We start from the raw sequence: 23,277 nt of genomic DNA, 5'->3' as shown, positions 1-23,277 counted from the left end.
ATTCAATGGTGATGACACTAGTAGAAAATAATAAATGGGAAGCCCCAAATGGCAAGCGGTTTTGAAATTCCGCTTCCAAAATTGTAAATGGCAAGCGGTTTTGGGTGAACCGCTTGCCAAATTGTAAATGGCAAGCGGTTTTGTGTGAGCCGCTTGCAAAATCCCCAAATGGCAAGCGGTTCATACCATAAACCGCTTGCCTTTTTTTTTTTAAAAAAAAAACCTACCCATTTTATAACCCACTCTCAGCTCACCCCTCACCTGTTCTCTCTCCTCCCCTCTTTTCTCAGTGGATCTCTTTCTCACTTCTCCTCTCTCGATCTTTTTCTCGCTCCTCCCTTTTCTCACTCCTCCCTCCATTATTTCTCCTCTCCCTCCATTTCTTAGTTTCTCACTCCCTTCAATATCACTCTCCTTGATCTCTTTCTCACTCTTACTCTCCTCGACCAAAACCCCCCAAAAAAATCCAGAAAATTCGAGTAAAATTTCTAACCAAAACCCCAAAAAAATTGTACCTAAACCCCCAAAAAATTCGAGCGAATTTTGAGTAAAATTTCGAGCAAATTTTGAATTGTGGGTTCCGATTTGTGGGTTTCGATTTGTGGGTTCCGATTTCAAGGTTTCAATTTTTTTTATTTTTTTTTTGGGTTTCGATTTTAATTTGGTGGAATTTCGAGTTTTTTAGGTCAAATTCGACCATAAAAACTCTAGATCTAGAGTTTTCATGGTCGAATTTGACCCTTAAAACTCAAATTTCAAGCAAATTACGAGGTTTTGGTGGAATTCATGGTTTGTTCTCTTTTTTTATTTATTTTTAAGTTTTTTTTTATTTTAATGGTGATGTGTGGTTGAATTGGTTTGTTTCAGGTCGATTTGGTGTTGGTGGGGGTCGTGGTGGGCGAAAAGGGCTGGGATCTGGTGGGTGGTGGTGGTGCTGGTGCGTGGTGCGCGTGGATGGTGGTGACAGTGGTGGTGCACGTGGACGGTGGTGGTGCTGGTGGTGGTGGAACAAGAGATGTCTCGTATTGATTTTTTTTTTTTCAGACAACTTGTATTATTATTATTTTTTTTTTACAGAACTTGTATTAATTTTATTACTTGTATTAATTTTATTATTTTTTAATGAAAATGTATTACTTACATCAATTAATTAATAAAAATATTATTGTTTTTATATATATTTTGTTTGTTTACCAATTTCAGTGAAAAAAAAAACAAATTTTTTTTTTATTTTTTTGTTTTTTATAGTCTTAATGGGCAGCGGTTTGGCGCCAAAACCGCTGCCCTTTCTCTTCAAATGGCAAGCGGTTCAGAACCGCTTGCCATTTAAATGGACATTGGCAAGCCCCCCAATAGCGAGCGGTTCAAAACCGCTTGCCATTGTGGGGTTTGAACCGCTTGCCATTTTGTTTATTCTACTAGTGTGACTTGAAATCTTGGTTGTATAAGTGTAATCAGTTTTTTGAATTGGATAGTATTCCTGATGCTAAGATAGTCAAGCTAGCTGCCATTCACCTTGAAGGAGAGCTCTTCTCTGGCATCAAAATTCCATCAGAGATAAATTACCACCTAGTTAGGATAAATATGTGCAGGATATCACTAGCAGGTTTGGGGAATTGTTTGATAATCCCATGTCAGACCTGAAAGCTCTCAAACAGACTGCATCTATTCAGGAGTATCATGATGCTTTTGATGCCCTGGCTAGCAGACTTGACTTATCCCAAACCTACCTATTAAGCTGTTATATGGGGGGTTTGGAGGAGGAGATTCAATTGGCTGTCAGAATGTTTGTACCCACTTCTATTCAGCAGGCTCATTGCCTTGATAAACTGCAAGAAGCTACTCAGAAATCCAGAAAGAACAAAGCACCTCCCAAACACCTTCCACCCTTATTAACAACCCCAAAACCTTTAACCACTAGCCTAAACACAAACCCACCTTGGAAAGGACCCTTAAACCAAGAACCTACCCTGAGTGGTTCACACTATGATGGGCCTCCTATGCCCAAAGATGATGAACCTGTTATAACAAAAATTGTTAATCATGATTCCGTTATACCAAATGATGTTGTTACTAGCCTTGCAAGGCTCCAGGGTAATACTAATATTTCTGATAATTCTTTGCAGGGTAAACCCCAGGATAAGAGTGGAGATATGCAGGGTCCATCTATCAAACTCCCATTCCCTAATAGACATTTAAAGAGTAAGTTGGATAAACAATTTGGTAAGTTTATGGAGGTTGTGAAGAATTTGCAAGTAACGGTTTCTTTCACAGATTTAATTACTCAGGTTCCTGCATATTCTAAATTTATGAAAGAAATTTTGACTCGAAAAAGATCTATTAGTGAGGTAGAGACAATTGCTTTTACTGCAGAATGTAGTGCTATATTACATAATAAATCTCCATCTAAACTAAAAGATCTGGGTAGTTTTTCTATTTCATGTCATATTGGTAATCTGATGATTGATAAAGCTTTATGTGATTTGGGTGCTAGTGTAAGTGTTATGCCATTATCTGTGAGCTCTAAATTAAATATGGGTAAACTAAAATCTACTAATATTACTCTGCAAATGGCCGACCGTTCTATTAAATACCCTTTAGGTGATTTAGAAGATGTTCCTGTTAGAGTAGGTAAATTTTATATACCTGTTGATTTTGTTGTTCTTGATATGAAGGAAGATTTGCAAATTCCGATTATTTTGGGTAGACCATTCCTTCATACTGCAGGGGCAATAATAGATGTAAAAAGTGGTAAACTTACATTATCAGTAGGGGATGAAAATATTACTTTTAATCTGAATAATGTCCCTAAAAGCCCCATGTTAGAGGAAAAGTGTTATAGTGTTGGTGTGGTTGATGTAAATAAATTTTCTAATAAGCCCCAAGCTCTCGTTAAAGATCCCTTGGAGGCGGTATTTTGTGTTATATCTTCCGCAAGAAAAACTAATACTTGGAAAGATGATGTGGATGCTATAGAAAGAGCTCTAAATTGTGTAGGGTTCGGGTTTAAGGATGAACAAGTAGAGAAAGAGAAACAAATTGCGGAAATTGAGCGCGTGGTGAAACTCCCACCTGATCGGGTGATAAATGCTCAATCTTGTGGAAAAAACGAAGGCATATGAGGCCAAAGAGAATTCTCGAGTAGCAGGGAGCAAGAAACGACGTGGTCGGACTCTAGGGACGGGCCCGATCGGGCGCGAGAGCGCGATAGCAAAACTGCTCAACTTCAACAGGCCATAACTTTTGCGTTTCCTAACGAAATTTTGCATATGACCTATCATTGGAATTCTCTTCAAGTCTAGTTTCCAATGCAACTAGAATCACTGCATTATCATTTATATAACAAAAGTTATGAGCAAAGTAGTGAACCTGACTCGTTTTTGCCTCTTTTCTTACTCACACTTTGTTTCTTTTTTGTCCAAAATTGTACCAAGGTGATGCATTGCAATGTTTTGGATGGTGGTGGATACGAGTTTGATGATGAGGGGTAGTCACTTGGATTACTAGCTTCCCTTTAAGCAATGAGGACATTGTCTAATTTAGCTTCGGGGGAATTTCTTGTATATATAGGTACTCTTTCTTTCCCTTTCCTTTTATTTTCTTTGCTGTGCTTAGTTTAGATTTTATTGCTTTCATAGTATAGATTTTATTGCTTTCTAGTATAGTTTTATTGCTTTGGAAAATGAAAAAAAAAATTAGAAAATAAAAAATCCAAAAATGCGTTCTAATGAATTATAAATCATGCTTCCCTGTGCCCCGTACTTGAGAAAATTTGTTTTGATTCTTGGTATATGATGATGAGCATTGTGGATTTGTTGGTCAAGATTTGAAGTTTGATTGCTTAGATGCCTAAACATGCGTCAATTTTGTCTAACTGCTTGTGAATATAGTGCTTGACTAGTTGATTTGGTTAGGAATGTGTGTTAGTTCCTGGTATGTCAATGAATTTGAGTATTGGTTTGCAACTATATATAAGTAGTGTTTCATGGCTCATTATTATGCACATGTGGAGGACGAAGGCGTTCATTCTATTATGTGGCCTTCAGACGATATTAGATACATTTGTTCCCTTCTTGCTACCCATGTTGTTGTTTATCCCTTTTATTGTTTATTTAGCCACATTACAAGCCTATTTAGCCCCATTGGTTACTAGTCCCAAGCTTGGCTTGAGGGAGCTATTAGTGAGTGAGGTCAGGGAGTTTGTAGTGTGCTTATTATTTGCACAATTTGGGTGGTTATGAGAAGTTGTTTGTTCTTGATTGTGGTTTATTTTTGATAATTATGAAAGTTAAATCTTTTGAGAAAAAAATAAATAAAGCATGATGTTGATAAAAAAAAAAAAAAACTTCAAGAAAAAAAATTAAAAAAAAAATGATAAAAAGTGAACTTTAAAAGAAGAAAGAAAAAAAAAAGAGCAAAAGAAAAAAATGTTTAATGTTCAAGTGTTCTAAGTGAAGATTGATCAAAAGAAAGAAAAAAATGATGAGTTTCATGAGAAAAAATTTCAAGTTTGAGAGTTTAAAGTTTGTTTATTCATTCAAGTGCTACATTATTATATCTTTATGAGTGAAATTTGTAAGTGTTGGGATTATTTATATTTGTAGTTGTATTTGGTGAATTTTGTGAAGATGAGTTGTGTTAGAGATGATTTGGTCATTAATTTTGACCTTGTTTTTACTAGGATTTGGCTCCCTAAAGCATGGCTTTACTCTCAGATTTTCCCAAATATTTCCTACCCTTTACCCTAGCCTTACATTACAAGCTTTAAAGACATTCCAACCTTGTACATAGAGGTGTGTGAATGTGAAAGTAGTTGTTTATCAATGCGAAGGATGACTTGACATATTCCGAGTCGACTATTTAGGTTGAGTGCTTATCTCTTTAAACACGCGAGTGTTGTGAGTTTGGGAGGGCATTGTTCACATAAAAGAGGTTGGGATGGAGAGCGATCGAGTACATCTTTTACTCGCCACATCAATGAGAGTTGAGTGTGTGAGCACTAGTCTTGAATTCTATATGCTCTCGTGGTTTGATCTATTTGACAATTGTTAGGGGAGATTGGTAGTTGGATGGATTTGATTGGTTTACTTTGACACATGTTTGTCAGATTTACCTTGAATTATATTTATTGATTTTAATTGTTTTTGGGGTGAAGTATTGATTTATTTATTCATTGCTTTGCTTAGGGACAAGCAAAGGTTTGTCTTGGGGAAGTTTGATAAGTCTATTTTATATATATTTTATTCCCCGTCCCACGATCATATTGGTGCTTATTTGAGCTCTACGAAGCTATTTTTATTACTAATATACGTTTTCTAGTGTTTTTGTAGAGTTGGTATTATTTTGTAAGAATTTGCAGATTTGTGACAATTTCAGAGCTTATTGAACCACTACGAAGACATTAGAGTCGGATCGTATTTATGAACGAATATTTAAAGCCTAAGATCGAGTTAAAAGAATCTGATTCGACATAAAGACTCAATTAAGTGAAGAAATCATGGAGTACCAATAGATCACCATGATCATTGAAGACAAGAGACCAAAGTTGCATTATTAAAGGTCCAAGAGTAAACAAAAAAAGCCCAAGAAAGTAGCCCAATGCTTGTTGCTGCTGTAGGAGTCCGGGCCCGATCGGGTGGACTATTGTCCCTATTAGGTAAAGTACGATGCTGGGCCGTGATGGTTAAACGGGCCCAATTTATTATGGGCTGTCTTGGTTTGTCGGTTTCAAATCCTTTGGCGGTGGGATTTAAGGCTATAAGTAGCCAATTTGATAGGAATTGGAGAGCAGCTTTTTACTTACTTTAGTCTTAGTTTTGGAGCTTTTAATTTTTTTAGACTAGGGTAGCTAACGCGCGCGATGCGCGCGCATTGCTAGTCATATCTAGTTACTCTTTCGGCTTGGTCTTAAAATCACAAATTTAGTTATTGGCAGAATTAATGACAAAAAAATATGTACACAACTATGTTTATGGGTATAAATATCCAAGACAACTAACATTAATGCATGAGAGCAAATAAGTACGTACTTAAATATTTATAATTGTCCAAACACTATTCATTAAAAAAACTTATACATATTAATGAGGGTATATATGTAAATACACATTTTAAAGGGTATAATTGGCATTAAACTATTCATAAGAGTAATTTTCTACTTTTTATAAGGTAGGGATTTCCGTAATGGCATGCTAGTTAGGATTTTCTTAGGCTTTTGTTTTATATCGCTTTTCGTCTATTTCGTCTTAGCACTAATTACTTTTGTTTCCTCGTTTGTTTTATGAGTATTAGTGTTTAACTTTTGTTTGGTTATTATTGTTGATTTTACTTTGGTAGTTTTCTTTAATTTTGGCTTTTATAATTATTGTTTTTATTATGCTCTATAATTGTTTTATTTAATTGCTTATTGCTTTCAATCATGTTTTCTTTAATCGCTTTAATTAGTTTAGTTTTAGTTATGTGCGAGTAGTTTAATTCTAGGGTTTATGGGGATCCATAATTAATATGAAGGGATAATTTGTTATTGTTGATTATTGATATTCCATGATAATTTCTTATTGAATTGTTTTGATTCTTTGCAATTAGATTATGAATCGAGTAGATGTGATTTAATTGTGAAATCATAGCAATATTGAATTGATGAATCGAGTAGATGTTAATTTGATATTAAAGGCTATTTTCGATAGGAACTTAGATCTAGTAAATTGCGAGAGCCTGTTAGGTCTTTGTTGATTAATAAATTGCGAGAGCCTGTTAATCATGTTATTTGTGCAATGTTAATTATTGATTGTTATGTTTTATCCCGGAATATTAATTATTGGTGAACCTGTGACCCCAGGCCTTCTTATTATTGATTTTCTCCCTAAACTTATTCTTCGTAGTATAATCCTTTACAACAACTTTTGGTTATTTGATAATTTAGATTATAATAATTAATTAGGAATAGAAAGACTTGTTTCCCTGTGGATTTGACCCTACTTCCCTATCTACATTAGTTAGAGGATTTAGGTAATACTTTTGATTAGGTGATACGACTTTAGCCTGTCAGATATAGCTTCTGAAATTAGTGTGCATGTGTTTCATTGTATCAGGCTTAATGGTAGGATATATTATGTGTTTTATCCTTGGTATAAATTCATGGATGAACCAATTTTTAACACCCCAATAATTCTCCCTTTTTCAAACCACTTACTTTAAATAAAATAGTAGAGAACCATTGATGTGTTACCGCCACGTGTTAAAACGTTAAGGCTTTATCAAAGTATTGCAGCGGAAAAACAAACTTAAGTATTTAAAATCACATAGTTTAGAAAAACGAATAAGTCAAAGCTTACAAATTGGAACCATATAAGGCCCTCATTTAAAACCAAACCAATAATCAAAGTCCAAAACATAAATTAAATAGCAAAATATAAATAAGTTCAACACAAGAATCGAATACTCTCAACCACACCAAACCCTTGACAATGCGTATGTCAAATCCCGAACTTCACATCATCAAGATAACATGTGTGATACTGCTCCCCAATAATACAAGTGTAATAATTGGATCATCACAGGGTCATTGAAAGGCGAAGGCCATGACCAAAAGAAAACACACAAAAGCACGCAATCAGCAAAGCTGAGTACACACAAGCTACAACGTACAAAACCTAGCATGCTTAATTAATTAAAGTAAATAAACATACAACGATAATTCAATAATCAAGACTCCACACTTAAACAATTTACACTACAAGAAAACACGCTATTTCCGATGGGTTCCTTCCGATGGCCACCCAAAACTGTCGGAAAATAAGTAATTTTCGATGGTTTTAAAAGCCATCGGAAATTTCCGATTGTTTTAAAAAAATTCCGATGGATAAAGCTGTTGGAAATTTTCGACGGCCGTAATAAGCATCGAAAACCGTATTTCCTATAAGCCATCGGAAACTTCCCATGGCTTTAAAAACCATCGGAAATTATATAATTTCCTATGACTTTTAAAGCCATAGGAAATTTCCGATGTCTTAAAAGGGCATAGGAAATTTCCGATGGGAAAAAACCATCGGAAAATACAAATTTTCCGACGGTTTTAAAAGCCATCGGAAATTTTCGATGGCTTTTATGAAATAAACCATCGGAATCTAAGTTAATAAATAAAAAAAAACCCTAATTTTATACAAATTCACCGGCCGCTCCTTGCATTTTTTTTCTTCTCATTTTCTCTTCTTAATTCTCATCTTCTCAATTCTCTCTCCTCTCCTCTCCTCTTCTCTTCTCTTTTCCCTTCCATGGCTCCATCTTATCACTCTCATCTTAGTCTTCTCTCTCTTTCTTCTCATTTCCCCTCCTCCTTTTCTCTCCGCAAGATGCTATTGTCATGAAAAAAATGCAAGATCTAGTGTTTTTTTATGTTAAACAAATTCAAGGCTTTTAAGGTCAAATTTGACCATGAAAACTCTAGATCTAGAGTTTTCATAGTCGAATTTGGCCTCATAAAACCAAATTCGAGGTGAAATTGGAAGGTAAGTGTTTATTTTTGTAAATTTCTTTCTTCTAATGCTAGTTTCTTTTGAGTTTCTTTTCCCTTTTTTTTTTTTTTTTGAATTTAGTCTATTATGGTTGGTGAATTTTCTGGTGGTTGTTGTCGGTATAATGTTGTTGGGCATGAATTTGTGATGTTTTTTTTTAGTTTATTTTCTATATTTTTTTGAATTTTTTGGTATTGTGGGGTATGGATGTCGCGGCGGTGGTTGTTGCGGTGGGTTAGTTGGGTTTGCGTGAGGGTGGGCCGAGGTGGGTATGGTAAAAAATGTGGTTGGTATGGTAGGGTTAGTGTGGTGGTTTATGGTGAGTGGGTTTAGTTTGTTAAAGGTTGCAAATTTTGGGTAGGTAGATGGGCGGTTGAATGGGTGGTTTAGGGTTAGGGTGGAGGAAGAGAGAGCGGCGGCATTTTTTTTTTTTTTTTTTTTTTCTTCAGGCATTTCCGATGGCCTGGCCATCGGATTTTTCCTATGGCTTATTTGACCAATTTCCGATGGAAAAGTCCATCGGAAATTACCGATGGCCATTTTAAACCATCGGAAATAAGTTTTCCGATGGCTTTTCCATCGGAAAAGTGTAAATTTCCGACGAGGGACTTTCCGATAACCATTTTCCGACGGAAAACCATCGGAAATCATATTTCTGACGGATTTTGAGCAATTTCCGATGGATTTAAGCCATCGGAAATAGGCTCTTTTTTGTAGTAGTGTTAATTGACTCAACATACTTACTAACTAATTCCAAACACTTGACTCTATATTTAATTTAATTAATTTAGTTTGGAGTAAGCAATAGATGAGGTTGTCCAATCCACCAAATCATTTTGGTCCAAATGACCATTTGAAATAAAAGTTTAGCGCGATGCAAGAATGGGCGCGACTCTATTCTCACAAAGTTAGTCTAGGATCCCATCTAACTTTCATTATAAAATAAAATGTAAATACCAAAGGAGAAGAGGACATGTTGATCAAACAAGCCTCGAAAAGCCACGGGCTACCACCGTGTACCCCAACCCATAATTGTCAATACTCTAGAAGTGCATGCTTTCCAGAGTTTTATTGCTCATCCATGTTTCACTTTACGTGATTACAATTTTAATTAATAGCCGACTCATTCAAGAAGACCATACATAACAATCATACATCAATTCATTTTTAATCTTATTTAGGACAATGATGATCACATCACAAATTAAACTTCCAAATTATTCAAAATTGTTGAACATAGTCAACCCACCTAGCCATACATTTTGGCTTAATCCACCTTTAATCAACATACTAACAAGTTATGATTGAGTAATAAACAGATAATAATAACCTTGTGGAATAATTAATAAATTCATTCCACTTAAACCATTTAATTCCAATCCTTTAATAATCCAAATGTGGTTAACAAATCAATCCAATAAAATGTGTTTGTATCAACATTCCATACAAACAATTAATCCAATATAATTCCACATACTTGCATTCATAATTCCATACAAGCATAATTAATTCACCAAAACATGCCTCATAAACATAAATACATGAATTAATTAAATATATAACCAAACAATTTCCATCCAAGTGCTCTCTAATCTGAAACTAATTTATTTCCTTTTGGTACCTAAACATGATACTACTTGCAACGAAGTAGACATGTACGTACCTCGTATAAACAATCCTTTGCACCACTTTTAATTAATTAAAGGTCTCCTAGAGAAAAATTACCTCCTAGAAAACAACCAATAATCACAAATTAATACTTACAAAAATTTCCAGCAATATAATTTACATTAAAAGTCCTTAAAACTTCATAAAAACATGTTTTTATGGTTAATTAATCATTATAAATATAATAGGAACAAAAGCCCCAAATTAATTAGTCATAAGAACCCTAAAATCCCAATTTGATTAAATTAAAACCCTAGGTTTATTAATTATAAAATCTGAAAATTATTACATAATTAAAATCTGAAATTTATAAGTTTAAGCTATCAAAAACATGAATTTGATACTAAAAATATAATCTTTATACTACAAAAAAATCAAACCATAAACAAAATTAATTATTTTAAGCAAAATAAGAAAAACAAAGGGGAGAGAGGAAGGAGGCAGCCACAAGTGGTGGCTAGGCTGGTGGTCGCCGACGGCCGGCGGTGGTCGGCGCCGGTTTCCGGCGTGCAGTGGCGGCAGCAGAAAGTGGGCAGCAGTGAGAAGCATTCTCACGTGGAGGAGGAGGAGGAAAGGGAAAGAAGGAAAAAGAAAAGAAAAAAAAAAGAAAAGGAAAAAGAAGAGGAAAAAAAATAAAGGAAAAAGAAAAATAAAGGAAAAATAAAATAAAGAAAATAAAGAGGAGGAAAAATAAGAATAACCTTTTGTGTGGGGAAAATTTTGGTAATGTATGGGGTATTTATAGGAGAGAGAGTGGTGTAGGGTTAGTTTTAAGATTGGGCCTCATAAAATTAATGGGCCAATTAGATAAATGAAATGGGCTAGCTTTGTTTAATATGTATGGCATAAATTGTTGAATGGATAATTAAAAATCCTTTTAGAACAAAATCAATTATCAACCCAAACATAATTTGGAACTTTAAAACTTAAATACCGGAAAAACACATATAAACATTATAAATAAAATAAAAATTCATTTATAATATATATATAAATACGGGAGATTACACAATTAATATTAGGATGTTGTATGGTGGTGAATTTCAGACTAAAAATGGGAAAGCAACATATGTTAAGGGTGATTCTGATTACTATGGAGTGTCTTTGCACCCAAATGTTGATGAAGTATGTTATTTTGAGTTTGTACATTGGATTAAAAGTGAATTAGGTTATGATGAGGTTGGGCAGATTTGGTTTAGGAGGAAGGGATGTACTTTACATTCTGGAAGAAAACAAATGATGAGTGATGTTGACTTTCCAGAATTTTTAGAGGCCAATGAAAGGGATGGTTGGTATGAGTTGTACTTAGTTCACTTTTCTAAGAAACCAATAGATCCTGCCACACTTAGATATGGACCTGGGGTTTCTTTTTACTCAGATTCTAAGGTGTTTAGTACATCTTCAGAAAGGGAAGAATCAAATGGAGGGATGGGTGAGTCAGCATTTGGGATGGGTGAGTCGTCAGCTATGGGTGAGTCAATGGAAGCAGGACAGGTGGGGGAGTTATTGGGTGGTGGGTCTGCATTTGTGAGTGTTGAGTCAAACAAAAAAGTAGTGAGTCCAGAACAAGATTCCCTTGGAAACCCTATTTTTTTTTACAACCCACCAACTTTGCTCTCCAAACCCAACCCCTTATCCAACATTATATCCTTAGAAAACCACTCATTTCCTTTGAAACCCAAAAGAAGTAAACAATAACCTACCTTCTCCTACTTCAAACCTCAACTGCAGCCTGAGACTGAGGTACAACAATAGTATTAGATTAAACCAAACACTAAGCCACAACCGAGCATTGCGAGTGAACCAAACAGTCAGTTTGAAACAATATTTGAGAGTGAACCAAACACTTTTGAGCTAGAGAAAGTGATTGTAGAGGATGAGGAGGAGCAAGAAGGGGGTGAGGATGAGTTCATGAGATCTGACCCTGAAGAAGATGCCCTGTATTCAAGTGAAGATGACTTTGAAGATCAGGGTTATGATGACATTTTCGCTGAGAATGTAGATGCTGGAATTACGAAAACAATGATTCAGAGTTTGGGTGGTGCATCTGGAGAGATTATTGTGCATGATATAGGTGCTACTGATGATGTAGATGAGGATGTGGAAGAGGAATTAGATGGTGGTCAAGGGCTTGAGGATGATGAGGTGTAGGACAGTGATGGGGATGATGTGAACAAGGTAGGGTCAGATGATGAAGGACAAGATTATCCCATCTTTAACCCAGCTGTTGATTTTAAGCAGAAGATAAATTTGAAAATTGGGCTGAAATTCCCTTCTAGTTGGTGTTTTAGGAAAGCATTAAGGCACCATGTCATTGAGAATGGCTATGATTGTTATTTTCTGCACATCAAACCTTTGAGAATTTCTACCTATTGTGCAAAGAGATGTTGTACAAGTGTAATTGCAAGCAAAAGAGGAAGTGCAGGTGGAAGGTTCATTGCAGAAAGCTAAAGGATGAGCAAACTTTTCAAATAAAGAGCATTAGAGATTCACATGTTTGTGGTCACCAGCATCAAAACATCAAGGCGACCTCAGCATACCTTGCAGAAAGGTACTTTGAAGAGTTTAGAGATAGATGATCCTGATATGAAATTAGGACCATTCATTAGTAGGGCTACAAGAGAAGTGCAAGCTGAAATTGGGTATTACAAGGCATATTTTGCAAAGAAACTGGCCTTGAAAATGCTTTTTGGTGATGCTGCTGATGAGTACAACAGAGTGTGGGACTATGCAGCTGCTATATGTAAGTACAACCTAGGTAGCACAACAATAGTCAAGGTGGTTGGTATTGAAAATCCACCCCCAATCTTCCAAAGAATGTATGTGTGCCTACAGCCATGCAAGGAAGGGTTTATGGCTGGCTGTAGGCCTATACTTGGAGTAGATGGTGCTCACTTGAAAGGCCCATTTTCTGGCATTTTGCTAACTGCAGTTGGCAAAGATGGGAACAACAACATATTCCCAGTTGCATAGGCTGTTGTTGAAACAGAAAACTCAGAGACTTGGAAATGGTTCCTTGAATTGTTAGTGAAAGACATAGCTTTTGTGGCTAGTTCTGTAACTTGGGTGCATGAAAGAGAAGAGGATGTGACATACATGTCTGACAGACAGAAGGTTTGCTTGCTGCATTCACTAATTTTTTTTTTCTGTTACTGTATATTCTATCACATGATGATGAACTAATTACTCATGAAATGCATGTGCAGGGTCTGTAGGATGCTTTCAAGACTGTTGTGCCAAATGCTGATATTCGTTTTTGTTGTAGACATATCTAGTCTAACTTCAAAATTAAGTTCCCTGGTTAGATTTATAGAGATCACTTTTGGAAGGCAGCTAGAAGCTCAACTAAGGTTAGTTAATTTGTTAAGATGTAAATGTAATTACATATCAAAAGTTTAATTGATTAGGGCATTTATGAATTGTTTTATACAAATTTCAGCATCATTTTAAACAACATATGGCTGCAATTAAGAGAATAGATGTTGAAGATTTCAAGTATTTGGAGGCAATACCATCATGTAATTGGTCCAGGCATGCTTTCACAACAAGGTCTAAGTCTGGTATGATTCTAAAAAAACTGTTGTGAAAGCTTTAATAATGTGTTGAGAGAAGCTAGAACCAAACCCATCATTTCCCTTATGGAGTGGATTAGGAGATATGTAATGAAAAGATGTTGTGCAAAGAGCTAGGGAGGGTTAAAAACCTTTAAAGGATTGATTATGCCTTCTGTAGTAAAAATGATTGAGAAAAGGAATGAAAAATGTGTCAAACATGAGAGTGAACTAATTAAGCTGATTTGTTTGAATTTGAAGTTGATGATGATGGTGATACTTTTTTTGTGAATTTGCAAGATAAAGTGTGTGGGCGTTATAGGTGGAGTTTGTTAGGGATTCCCTGTTACCATGCTTTGGCATGTATTGCAAAGAGAAGGCTGCAATATGAGGAGTTTATACACCAAGCTTACCATGTAAGCACATATGCAGCCACATATGCCCCCATCTTCAAAACCATGCTAGGCTACAAACAATGGGAAACTCAACCTCGGCCAAAGCCACTACCCCCCTCCTTATAGGAAGATGCCTGGTAGGCTAAGTAAAAAGAAGAGAGTGAAAGAGCCAGGGGAGGATCAAGAGAGGCAGTTGGTGCAAAGAACAAAGAAGCAGAACAAGTGCTCCAACAGTGGTGGTCTACGACACAACAAGTCCAAGCGCCAAAATGTAAGTTTGCCACCTCTGTAACACCCTAGAAATTCCTTTCTTTTTAAAACACACTATACTCTCTTTAAAACACGATTAAGGAATATCTAAGATATTACCGCCACCGTAAATACGGCTAAGGCATTTATCAAAGATACACAGCGGAAGACTTGGAAGTCAAACTAAGAAATAAAACAATTTAAAAACCGAACCAAACGAAAGTAAAGTTGGAAATCAACAAAACCAAGTTAAAGATTAGCTACTACAACTTGGAACCTTTAAGGCCCTTATTCAAAACCGTCGATCCAAATAAAATGTTAGTCCAACAATTACTAAAACATATTATTCGAAACTTAAACATATCACATCCTAATGAAAACTAGCATAGCTCTCTCTTCACTCATGCCCCATCATGATCATGCCTCAATACCTGAAAAGAGATTCTCCACTTGCCCCCACTACTCTCCATTAAAATGGATCATCGTAGGGCCAAGATAAAGACATAGCCAGACACAAACAAAACACACAATCAGCAAAGCTGAGTACATAAGCGTATTTAAACACACTAACATGCATTTCCCTATCAACACACGCACTTACCTCATTGCACCTGTTTACAAGCACACACACAACACAACAAGACTCTTTAACTAGTCACTAAATAATTTATTTAGCGTTGATTACGCATCGAACGGGTTTCCAACTAAACCTTCCTCAATAAATTGAGGACCACTGACACGGGAGCTAACCGTGCCAGCATCACCTGTGCCACACATTGGTGGCGGAATTCCAGCGCATAATAATAATAATAAAAGGGAATATACAGCGTCCTGTACTCCATTAGAAGTTATGATCAAATATAAAGTCACATAACTCCCCCCATATGTTCATACTCAAGGTATATACGTTCCAAGAGTTTTGGTGCGTAACCTCTTTCACTTTACGTTATTTACATATTATTAGACTTGGTGATGACTCTCAAGCATAACAATTCAATCATCAATAATAATTCAACCATTCAAACATATCAATTTAATTCTTGAATATTTAATGACCACATAATATTTAATGTTGAACCCTTTTTAATTCTACCTCAGTGTCATAGACACTGTAAACGCATAAAGCGCCAACAATCCTATCCTTCGGTGTTAAAAACACCTTAAGTGCTCAAAGGCACCAACATACAATTTATTCCTTGTGTACATAGACACTTATATAGCTCCTACTTCATGCTTAAAGCATCAATAAAAATTATATGAACCATAATAAAATTCCTTTTTAATATTCCAAACATAATTAAACAATTAGTTTAATTAAACATACTCTCTAACATGCCATAAATAAATATGTAGTCCATATAATCATGCCAAAACATAATTTTCCAATCCATAGATCATCACAAATAATTCATGCTTTACAATTCAATCACCAACGCCAATAATTCACAATTCAATACTTGAACCTTAGCATGATGCTACTTATAATTGATTGAATTTAAGCCTAGCATGATTCTACATCATCAAAATATGCTAAGTACGCGAACGTACCTTGAATATGATCTTAAATTCGCCACGACTAGTAAAAATCGCTTACTTCGAAGTCTCCTACACATTAAAATTATAATTGTGTATCAACATCCATTCTAAACAAATTTCCAGCAATATATACTACTTTAAAACCCTCCATAAATTAATTAGAATAAGCTGAAATTATAATTAAAACATCATAAATAAGCCCCCTTTTTTGGGTAATTTAAATCCCCTTTAAAAACATAAAATTTAGGTTTCTTCTTAAAATTCCTGCACTATTTTTATAATTAAAACTTGCTGAAAATCAATCTTAAAGTGCTTAAATTAAAGGTCTAAACATAATTACATCATATACTTTCATAATTTCATAAATCAAGAACCCAGGGTTTCAAAAATTGGGGCTTTTTAATTAAAATCAAAATCTGAAAGTTAATTAACATAATTACCATATTCAAACATCAAATTTTAATCATAGATCTAATCATAGATTAATTAGGAACAAAAAGATTAATTTTTTTTTTTTTTTCGAGAGCAGGCCACGGCAGCAGCAGCCACCGCGGCAGGGCTGGGCTGCTGCCGCCCGCCGCTGCAGCTGCTGGCCGTGCGCCGGCGGCTGCTGGTGGTGTGCGGTGGTGGTCCGGCCACGTGTGGTGTGCGTGGTGGTGGCCGGCCATGAGAAGGGAAGGGAAAAGGGAGAAAAAAAAAAAAGAAAGAAAATTAAGGAGAAAAGGGGAGAAACTTACCTTGGGTTTTCTCCACTCTGGGCAAAGTTGATTTGCCTCATAAGTGGGATATTTATACTCCCTTTTTACCCTAAACTTTCCTCTTTTAATTCTCCTAATCCCTTTCCAATTAAAACTTGTTAAAAATAAACTTTCTTAGATTAAAATCCCATCTTTTTAAAATAAAGATAATTAAATAAACTTTCCTAATATAAAAATATATTAGTAAAATGCTTTAATTAATATTATTAAATCTACTTAAATACTTCATTAAATACATACTTTAAAATAAAAATACGTATAAAATACGGGGTATTACAGTCTACCCCCCTTAAAAAAAAGTTTCGTCCCGAAACTTGGGGAACGAAATTGGACTTTTTTCTTAATTATGTATAGTATTGCTGTACTTTTTGTTATACTTTTTACTGCTTTATGTCTCTTGAGGGCATAAATACTAGAAATACTTGTTGAAATTTGTGCCAAGAGCACCAAAAGTGACTGAAATTTGGGTAAAAGCGCGAAATTCTACCGCATTCTACCCCCCTTAAAGAAAACGAGTTACGCCCCCGTAACTCTACATACCTGAAACAATTCCGGGTATTTCTTTTTCATTTCATCCTCGGCTTCCCAAGTGGCTTCCTCATATTCTTGGTTAGACCACAGAACTTTTACGATCTTAACATTCTTATTGCGCGTACTACGCACCTTGCTGTCAAGAATCTTAACAGGTCTCTCTTCATAGGTTAAACTTTGATCTAATTCAATGGTTTCTGGTTGAAGCACATGGGACTTGTCAGGAATATACCTTCTCAACTGTGATACGTGGAATACGTCATGTACTTTGCTAAGTTCCATAGGTAGAGCTAACCTATAAGCTACTTTGCCTACTCTTTGCAGTATTTCATATGGACCAATGTATTTTGGACTGAGCTTTCCCTTCTTGCCAAATCTCATAACTCCCTTCATTGGCGAAACCTTTAGTAACACTTTGTCGCCTATTTCAAACTCTTCTTCTCTTCGCTTTGCGTCTGCATAGCTTTTCTGGCGATCTTGAGCAGCTTGGATTTTAGCTTGGATCTCCCTTACTTGTTTGATTGTATCTTCAATTAGTTGAGGCCCAAGGACTACAGTTTCACTAATGTCGTTCCAACAGATTGGGCTACGACACTTTCTCCCATACAAGGCCTCGAATGGAGCCATACCAATGCTCGCATGATAACTATTGTTATAAGAGAATTCAATTAAATCCAAGCTATCTTCCCATCCTCCCTGGAAATCTATAATGCAGGCTCTCAACATATCTTCCAGGGTTTGAATGGTTCTTTCGGTTTGCCCGTCCGTGGCAGGGTGGAATGTTGTACTCATTTTAAGGATTGTACCAAAGTTTTCTTGCACACTTTTCCAAAATTTTGATAGAAACCTGGAATCCCTATCAGATATGATATCTTTTGGAACCCCATGTAACCTCACAACGTGCTTGATGTAAGCTTTTGCAAGTTGTTCCATTTTCCAAGTTTCTTTCATTGGTATAAACACTGCTGATTTTGTTAGTCTATCCACCACTACCCAAATGGTGTCATTTCCGCTTTTGGACTTAGGAAGACAGGTCACAAAGTCCATTGAAATGCAGTCCCACTTCCAGCTTGGGATTTCCAATGACTGTACAGTCCCTTGAGGTCTCTTGTGTTCTATTTTCACCTTTTGACAAGTTAAGCACCTTGCCACAAATTCAGCCACCTCGTTTTTCATTCTAGGCCACCAAAACATTTTCTTTAAATCCTTATATAACTTGTCTCCTCCTGGGTGTACTGAGTAAGGTGTATTGTGACCTTCTTCCATCAACTTTTTTTTCACTTCTTCACATTTTTGTGGTACACACCATCGACCCTTATACCTTAAACTTCCATCCTCATGAACTTTGAAGTCTGTAGCTTTTCCTTGTTTAATCTTTTCACGAATCCTGTCCAACTTCACATCTCCCTCTTGGTTTTCTCGAATCTCATCGAATATTGTTGGTTGGACACTCAGATTCGCTAAAATACCTGCTGGTACTCCCCATTCCACGACTTCTAAGTTCAATTTTGCCATCTCTCTACATAACTCATTAGCTACTACTAACGAGTTTATTCCATGACTAGATTTACGACTTAAAGCGTCCGCAACCACATTCGCTTTTCCTTCGTGGTATTGTATGTCCAAGTCGTAATCTGTTGTATACTCCAGCCACCTTCTCTGCCGAGAGTTCAAGTCTTTTTGAGTGAATATATACTTTAGGCTCTTGTGATCAGTATAAATCCTGCATTTCACTCCATACAAGTAATGACGCCAAATTTTCAGGGCAAAAATGATGGCAGCTAATTCTAGGTCATGAGTTGGATAGTTCACCTCGTGTGTTTTAAGCTGCCTTGATGCGTATGCTATCACTTTTCCATTTTGCATAAGCACGCATCCCAACCCATTCTTTGATGCATCACTGTATACATCATACAATCCACTATCATCGGGAAGTGTAAGTACTGGTGTTGTAACTAATTTGTGCTTTAAGAGTTGAAATGCCTCTTCACACTTCTCATCCCATTCAAACTTCTTGTCCTTCTTCATTAAAGTAGTCATCGGTTTAGCAATTTTGGAGAAATCTTTAACGAAGCGCCTATAATACCCTGCTAAACCTAAGAAACTCCTCACATCAGATACAGTTTTGGGTGTAGGCCAACTTTTCACAGCTTCTATTTTGGCTGGGTCTACTTCTACTCCATCCTTAGACACAAAGTGTCCTAGAAATGCTACCTTTTTCAACCAAAACTCACATTTAGAGAACTTTGCATAAAGGTGGTTTTCTCTCAGTGTTTGTAGAACTGTCCTTAGATGTTCTGCATGCTCTTCTTTGTTCTTGGAGTATACCAAAATGTCGTCTATGAAGACTACTACGAACTTATCCATAAATTGATGAAACACCCTATTCATCAAATCCATAAAGATTGCTGGAGCATTAGTCAACCCAAAAGGCATAACTGTGAACTCATAATGTCCATACCTTGTCCTAAATGCCATTTTAGAAATGTCCTCATCGGCAATTCTCAATTGATGATATCCGGACCTCAAGTCGATCTTAGAGAACACTGTGGCTCCTTTCAATTGATCAAACAAATCATCTATTCGTGGCAAAGGATACTTATTCTTTATCGTCACCTTATTTAATTCTCTGTAATCGATACATAACCGCATGCTTCCATCCTTTTTCTTTACAAATAGAACTGGAGCTCCCCAAGGTGAAGCACTTGGTCTAATGTATCCTCTCTCCAGTAAGTCTTGCAGCTGCTCCTTTAACTCACTCATTTCCGCAGGTGCCATTCGATATGGTGCCTTGGATATAGGGGCTGTCCCGGGAACTAAATCTATGGTAAAGTCGATTGCTCTCTTAGGTGGCATTCCCGGAATTTCCTCTGGAAATACATCCAGGTACTCATTCACTACTGTTATATCCTCTGGGTTGGTTACTTGCTCATGGTCCGTATCCCTGACACTGCAAAAGTATACTGGATGCCCTTTCTTCATGTATTTTGCCAACTTTAGGACAGAAATTAATCTCGGGCACTTAGTACCACCTTTCATCCAGTATGTCACTGATTCATTGCTACTAGCAACCATTTTGACTTTTCGTGACCTACAACTAATTTCAGCATTATACTTACTCATCCAGTCCATTCCTAGAATAATATCAAAGTCACTCAACCCAAACTCAATAAGGTCAGAAGAAAATATCTTTCCTTCTATTTCTAAAGGCACATCTATGAATGCCTTAGTACAATTCACTACCCCACCTGTCGGAATTGTTATGGGTACATCTTTTGGTTTGACTGCTGTTAAGCAGTCCCTAAGTTTTGTCACAGTACCCTTAGAAACAAAAGAAAAAGTTGCACCAGAATCAAACAATACTTTAACAGGAATAGAGTTAATAGAAAAAGTACCAGTAATAACATCGTTCGTGGCCTCAGCCTCATGCCTACTCATCACATTCAGTTTTCCAGCAGCTCCACCTTTATTCTGGCTATTATTATTATTGGGGTTACCATTCTTCACTCCATTCTGTTGTGCTCCCTTGTTCCCATTAAAGTTGTTGTTGTTGTTGTTCCCTTGGAAATTCCTCTGGTTCCCTTTGGAGTTAAAGTTGTTCTGCTTATTCCCATTAGCATTCTTGGAGTAACACTCGTACTCCCTATGCCCTAGTTTGTTACAGGCACGACAAGTAACTAGGTTGCCTTCGCAGTCCCTCCCAGGGTGATTATTATTGCACCTTCTGCAATGATAATACCTTCCATCTTTGTTGTTCCCTCGGTTATTGTTTCTAGCCCCTCCATTGTTGCCACGCCCACCTGGACGGTTATTATTCTGGAAGTTATTATTATTGGAGAAGTTATTGTTGTGGTGGTACTTTTGCTTCTTAAAACCATTCTGGTTTCCATGCTGGTTACCAGAAACTTGCACCACCTCCTTTCTTTTCTCCTTCCCTTCCATGTCGGTCAGCTCCTTCTTCTTCTTTTCCTCCAACGCATACAGGTGTGCGGCTCTCCCATACACCTCATCCAGAGTTTCAAATACCTGCCCGCAGAGTTTTAGTTGCAGATCCGTAGTTAGACCGCTCTCAAACTTCCTAGCCTTGGCTTTTTCAGTAGCGACCGTTTCCTCAGCGAATCGGGACAACTCTATAAACTTAGTATAGTATTCCGTAACTGACATCTTTTCCATTCTGAGGTTGGAGAACTCCTCAGCTTTCTGGTTTTGCAAAAAGCTAGGGTAAAACTTATCCCTCATTTTCTCTTGGAACTTGGTCCAGTTAAATCCAGGTAGGGTCCTAACAGTTGCTTCATTTTGCTGCCACCAAAGGTCAGCTTCACCCCTTAGGTAATAGGTAGCACAGCCCACCTTGGAATCCTCAGGGCACCCCACCGCTTCAAACAGTTTCTCGAACTCTCTCAACCAGTTTTCCAAAATGGTAGGGTCAGGCTCCCCTTGATAAACGAGTGGCTTACTCTGTGCCACTTTCTTAAAGAGTTCCCCCTGAGTATCCCCATTGCCGGTCGTGTTTCTAGCCAGCTGCTGAGCAACTGCTGCTAATTGTCTTACTACCTCACTAAGTTCATTTCCTCCGGTGTTGGTACTGCTTCCTCCTGCCATCTTTCTTCTCCTGAATTAAAAGATCAGGTTCTAAATTAGATGGTGTAGGTTAATTCCCAAGGCATTCACTCACTAGGTTTAGAACTATTCAAGCTTGCACAATTCCTTTGAAGCTAACGAATTTTGAATTGGATTGACCAAATCCGAAGTTCATAGCTTTATCAATTAATTATTGATTGCTAACCAACCAAGCATTTAATAAAACATCACAATAATAAATAAAAATAGTCCCCACTAACCCTTTGATGGTTAAAACTAGCATTAAATTTGCTGGAATTTGGTTAGTAGAATTGGAATGGCAATATAAGTATTATTATTGGGAGGTGGAGTGATTGCTGTAATTGAAATAATTGAATTATTGGGAAGTAGTAAGGAAAGAAAATGGAATTTATTGTTAGGAAAAATAAATAAAAACTGGAATATAAATGAGTATAATCACTAGCAAGTGTTCATAGGATCACTAAATGTTTGTGGAAATACCACTTATTACTTAGTTGCAAAAATTAAAGATACCGAAATAACTGTAAGTCCTAATAGAAGAGATTATAATAATTAGTCCTTTCGAACGTTGTCCCTTTTGTCAGTGGATTGCCTATAACTCGAAGGATCGAAATCATTGTCATTAGAATCCTCCATTGGTTCAGGTGACTCAGGTTCAGGTTCTACGTGAACGAATTCTCCCTCCTCTTCCTCGTCTGAAGATATGTCAATTATAATTGGAGTTGGAGGTGGATTAGGATCGGATATCTCCATCAATGAACTATCCCCCTCTTGTTGCTCCCCATTTTCCGCTTGGTTACTCCCTGATGATGCAGAAGAGGAACTTTCTGATTGTTGATTTACATGGGGGTTGTTCTCTACTGGGTTGTCATAGTAGTATTTAGGGTACGGAAGATTTAAACGTTGATAGTGAGCTCTTTCCACCCTTACAATGTAGTTAGTTAAATAAACGTAGTCGGGGTACCATTGGCCATAATAATTTTTGTACTTGTAATAGTTTGGAACATCTCCTGGAAGGTAAAAGTCAGCAAATTTTTCCTTGATAGCAATATAAGGAGGCTCCTCTGGCAGACAGTGGACAATCATTGCTGAGATACGATCAGGGGTCTCAAATATTTTGTCCCGCAAGACATTACTCCTATAAGAACAATAGTATCTGATTTTCTCTACGAAGTCATAGGGGTGCTCATCATTTTTCTTTATTAATGACCCCATTTGTGTATACTTACTAGGAAAGTTAGGCATCCTGTAGAGGAAAAAGGCTTAGAAAGAATTCCCTTCCCCAAAGAAATAAAATAAATAATACAATTCGTGCAAGAATTTAGGTTTGGTGTTCAATCATACAATTTGAAAAATTTCCACAAAACAATACATATATTCATACTTCATTCAATTAAACAATTAATCATACAACATGCATGAACACCCTGAAATAATATTATTACACGCAGGGAAGAAATTAAATTCTAGCCTA

General features: G+C 36.5%; 2 protein-coding genes across 2 annotated transcripts; one reads left to right on the top strand and one right to left on the bottom strand.

Moving 5' to 3' along the window:
- The first annotated feature begins 12,674 nt into the window (after positions 1 to 12,674).
- On the top strand, positions 12,675 to 13,154 carry LOC145613848 (uncharacterized). Its single transcript, XM_081668891.1, has one exon. The coding sequence runs from the start codon at positions 12,675 to 12,677 to the stop codon at positions 13,152 to 13,154; it is 480 nt and encodes a 159-aa protein (XP_081525017.1).
- A 473-nt stretch (positions 13,155 to 13,627) lies between these two features.
- LOC145613847 (uncharacterized) lies at positions 13,628 to 21,803 on the bottom strand. The gene is made up of 6 exons (XM_081668890.1): positions 20,607 to 21,803; positions 20,082 to 20,522; positions 18,523 to 19,415; positions 18,195 to 18,378; positions 17,334 to 17,441; positions 13,628 to 13,642 (listed from the first exon to the last, which is right to left on the bottom strand). The coding sequence occupies exons 1-6, from the start codon at positions 21,801 to 21,803 to the stop codon at positions 13,628 to 13,630; spliced, it is 2,838 nt and encodes a 945-aa protein (XP_081525016.1).
- Positions 21,804 to 23,277: the final 1,474 nt, after the last annotated feature.

Source organism: Chenopodium album, chromosome 25 (assembly GCF_948465745.1).
Source record: "Chenopodium album chromosome 25, dcCheAlbu1.1, whole genome shotgun sequence".
Classification (NCBI taxonomy): domain Eukaryota; kingdom Viridiplantae; phylum Streptophyta; class Magnoliopsida; order Caryophyllales; family Amaranthaceae; genus Chenopodium; species Chenopodium album.
Note: the sequence above shows the minus strand (reverse complement) of the source record. Positions and strands in the feature narration are given on the sequence as shown.